This window comes from Tupaia chinensis, unplaced genomic scaffold (assembly GCF_000334495.1).
Source record: "Tupaia chinensis unplaced genomic scaffold, TupChi_1.0 Scaffold000182_1, whole genome shotgun sequence".
NCBI lineage: Eukaryota > Metazoa > Chordata > Mammalia > Scandentia > Tupaiidae > Tupaia > Tupaia belangeri.
The window spans coordinates 2,802,332-2,806,679 of record NW_006159657.1 but is presented as its reverse complement, the minus strand read 5'-3'; the positions used below and the strand labels follow the sequence as shown (position 1 = coordinate 2,806,679).

Sequence of the window (4,348 nt, the reverse complement as noted above, 5' to 3'; positions counted from 1 at the left end):
GGATTACATCACGGCTATCCCCTTGGAGGGGTGATTATTCACTTTCTGTCTGTCTCTCCTGCAAGTGCATGCACCCTATAGCAAAAATCTTTTTAAGAAAAGAATATGGATTGTTCAAAGACACCTTTTCTGCTCCCCACTGCCCTCCCAGCGAACCTGGAGAAGAGAATATCAGGGTCATTTCTAGCCTGTTGCTCTTGCAGATGTTACTCAGCACAGATGTTACTGTTCACCCCAGGGCGGTGATTTTGGGACTCTCTCTCTCTCTCTCTTTTTTTTCCTTAGTAAAAGAAGGCTTTTCTTTTAAGCTTCATTCTCTTTCCTTACAGAGTTGTTAGAAGAAGGTAAACTAAGCAGTCTTATTTGCCTTTGTTTTTTTTTTTTTTAGTCGAGCAAAAGATGTGATAATACCAGCAAAGCCACCTGTCAGCTTTTTCTCCTTGAGGTCTCCGGTCCTTGACCTCTTCCAGGGGCAACTGGACTATGCAAAGCACATTCGCCGGGACTCGGAGGTGGTTCTGCTGTTCTTCTATGCCCCATGGTGTGGACAGTCCATCGCCGCCAGGGCAGAAATTGAGCAAGCGGCAAGTCGGCTTTCAGACCAGGTAATGCTGACGTACAGCTAAGAATCCCATGGCGGTCAGTCTGTGTGTAGAGCAGGGTGTCCCTGTAGAGATACCTTGCCCAAATGGCAGATTTCATCAGGGTGAACTCCAGGAGTATTTTGTAATTTACAAAGCTTATAAAAACTAGAAAGGATTTCTGGTTGTTATGGGCATAATCAATTGTAACTAAGAGCAGTAGGAGCAGATTCTGTGTCTTGTGATGCAGTCTGGTGCCCATCCCAGGGGGCCATGCTGTTGGGTTTCAGTGTTGAAGGAGGTGGGGGGCACGAAATCCTAGTTCTTGCATATCCATTTGCTATTTACTGGTTAGATATTTTATTTATTGATTTACTTCTTTTTTAGTTTGCTAAATGGTATGAAATGGTATGTGCAAGTGCACACATCAGAGAGACAGAGACAGAGAGAGGGGGAAAGTGAGAATCACCCCCATGGAGGATGGTCACAATGCAACCCCTTCTCCTCTTGGGATTTGGGGTATGCATCCACACATACCTGGCATGTGTTTTAAGCCATCGGGTCTGGGACTTGAACTGCTCAGTTGGCCATGTGGGATCTAGCTGCCTTAACTATCACACCATGTAACTTGCCAAACTAGTTTGATACTTATCTAGTTAGATATTTTATGGAGGAGAGATTAATGTCTAATATGACTGCAGTATGACAAGGCTGACCTTTTTAACGCCAGAACTATATTCAACAGATATTTAATGAGGACCACCTTTGGGCTAGGCGAGAGATGACACAGACAAATGAACCATTCATTATGGCTTTTCAGGCCAATGGATCCCAGTTACCCTTTAGAAAATAAGTATTTCAGGGCTGGCAGGTGGCATGGTGGTTCAGGGCACTGGACTTCCAAATGGCCAACCACAGTTCGAGTCCTGAGTCTGGTGGCTTGCTTTTTCATTCTCTCTTTCTCTCTCTCCCTCTCTGGTCAAATTAAAAATAATTAAATTAAATTAAAATTAAATAATTCTAAAAAAAAAAAAAAAGGAAAGGAATGAGTAATTCCTTTCATACAAAATCGTCAGGGTTCAGCACAGGAATTCAGAATTCTAGTATCAATGTTTGTCCTACGAAACCAGCAGATAGCATGTTAGTTAAGGTGTTGGACTCCCCACATGGCCATATGAGGTTTGAGTCCTGGACCTGGCAATTTGCTTTCTCACTTTCCCTCTCTTTCTGGTGAGTGCACGTGCCCTATAACAAATTTTAAAAAGTAAATAAATAAAATAAATAATTCTAAAAAAAAAAAAAAAAGGAAAGAAAAGAAGTGGAGCCAGTGAGTGGCATGGTGGTTAAGATGATGGACTGCCACATGGTTGAATGCAGTTCAAATCCTAGACCTGGCGGCTTGGCTTGCTTTCTCACTTTCTCCCTCTCTCTCTTTCTCTCTCTCTCTCTCTGGTGAATAAAAAATAGATGACAGTGATAAATAAAATTAAATAAATACTTTTTAAAAAGAGAAAAAGAAAGAAAATAATTGTTTTATGATGTCTCTTTTTCTGTCCTGAAAAGGAATTCATTGAAAATAAAACTTCCCTTTATGTATTATTTCCAAATAATCCATAGGCTGTAACATTAAGTTGGAGGGAGTAATTTATAACAAAGTCATTGCATTTAGTATGTAAATAGGCAACACAGGCCCTATACCTTTTTTTAAATTGCTTTATTTAACTTTAATTATTTATTATTATTGTTGTTGTTATTATTAATTTTAATTTGACCAGAGAGAGACAGAGACAGAAAGTGGGAAAGCAAGCTGCCAGGTCCAAGACTCGAACCGTGGTCAGCCATGTGAGAGTCCAGTGTCTTTAACCACCATGCTACCTGCTGGCCCCAGGCCCTGTACCTTTATGTAGAACTCTTGTAAATGGGGTAGTTACAAGTGCAGACCTATAAATGTGCCATGTATGTGCGCCTCTAATACCACAGGGCACTGCTGTCAGTGATAATTTTTCAAACTGGTCAACAGCTCTTGATAAAGTCCTGAACCAAATTCTACTCTCAGTTTACACAGAGGTTGTAGCACTCCTGAGAAATCCTCAACAGTATGGATGATTTGGCCCTGTACAAAGCAGTTTTAAACACATCACCCAGGGTCCCTGCTTTGCACATGCCTGGTAGCTCCCCTCAGTCATTGCAATAAGCATGAAACACCCCACAGATTCCAAGGGGTTCCTTCTGAGAGCCACTGATTTGAGGTAACTTGTGCAGGCAGCTGAGTTCCAGAAGTTCATTCGAAACTCTCCACTGGTTTTTCTTAGAAACAGTTTTATGAAAGGTGGCTAGGCTTCCTGCCCAGCCCAGCAAAGCTTTTTTAACTATTTTACCCCTGAAAGTGGTACCAAGTTTCATAGCATTGATTCAGTCGGGGAGGGGGGAGAAATACATTTGGTGGTCCAGCTGCAGACTCTTGCAGTTTATCTAATCCTTTTACCCCCTTCTGCATAAAAATCACGAACAGTAGTCAAACCGTGAGATACTTTCAGAAACAAGAAGGAAACAGCATGTGAGCATGAGAGAAGTTGCCAGTTTGTCTGTTATTCCCCAAGTTTTCTGAATTTAGACGAAAAAAGATGTCTTTCATGAGGGGGAAGCATGGGAGGTGTCTTTTGTATTTTAGGTGAAGGGTGATTGTTATCTTACTTCCTGATTTCTAAAGCAGGACCTCAGACTGGGAGGGGCAGAGCAGTTTGTTAAAGATCACACAATGATGAGCAGGGAGGCCAGAGTGACACCCACATGACCAACACAGCTTTTTCTAAAAAATTTTTTCTAGCTCCTTCCCAACTGAGAGCTTATTGTTGCATGTACTCAGTAGGGAAAAGGAATGTGCTTATTTTTGGAAACAGACAAGTATCTTTTGAACCATATTGCTTAGTAAAATGAGCAAATGTGGTAGATTGTGCCCTATTTTTTAAAGCCTTTCCATTTGCAGTCCCTTCTTCATTCATCTCTGGGGATTCTGGACGTACACGCACGCACGCACGCACACACACCCAGTGTGATTTTCAAGCCATTTTCTTGGGCTTGGCCTGCAGTCGGCCTTTGGAATCCAGCTCGTTAACCACCACAACACCTGCTAGCTCTGCAAGCACTTTTTTTTTTTTTAATGCCAGAGGGCATGTGCACTCACAAACGTGAAGGGGGTGAGAGACAGAGTTAGAGAGCAAGAAGGTACCTTTCAGTGGGGCTTGGTCACACAGCAATCTGTTTTCCATCCTATCAGGATTCTGGGCACATGTGTCTGGTGTGTTGTCTCCAAGTCTGGGATTTGAACCCCAGTCAGCCATGTGGGATCCAGCTTTCTCGGCACAGTTCTTCTCTATTGCATCACAGGGCCAATCCCCTATTATTTTTTTTTAAAAATTATTTATTTAATTTTATTTATTTATTCATTTATTTTAATTTGACTAGAGAGAGAGAGAGAGGGAAACTGAGAAAACAAGCCACCAGGTTCAGGACTCGAACTGTGGTCAGCCATGTGGGAGTGTCCAGCACCTTAACCACCACACCACCTACTAGTCCTGCATATATATTTTTTTTTTTAAGAGAGATTTTTGTCAAGCACGTGTGCTCGACAGAGACAGACATCCCAATCCCTTCTCCTCCATCCTCCTCTTGGGATTTTGGGCATACATGCACAATGTGTGAGGTTTTTTTTTTTTTTGGAGAAGTGTTTTTTTTTTTTTTTTTTCTTTAGGGGCACTTGGCTCACC

General features: G+C 41.9%; 1 protein-coding gene across 1 annotated transcript in view; it reads left to right on the top strand.

Annotated features, from left to right (window-relative positions):
• Positions 1-388: 388 nt before the first annotated feature.
• The window catches only part of TXNDC11 (thioredoxin domain containing 11), a gene marked incomplete at its 5' end in the record, with an annotated part of 70,636 nt that continues 66,676 nt past the window's right edge, over positions 389-4,348 (top strand). The window contains 1 exon segment of the mRNA XM_014587069.1: positions 389-605. Within this exon segment, the coding sequence (XP_014442555.1) occupies positions 389-605 (217 nt within the window).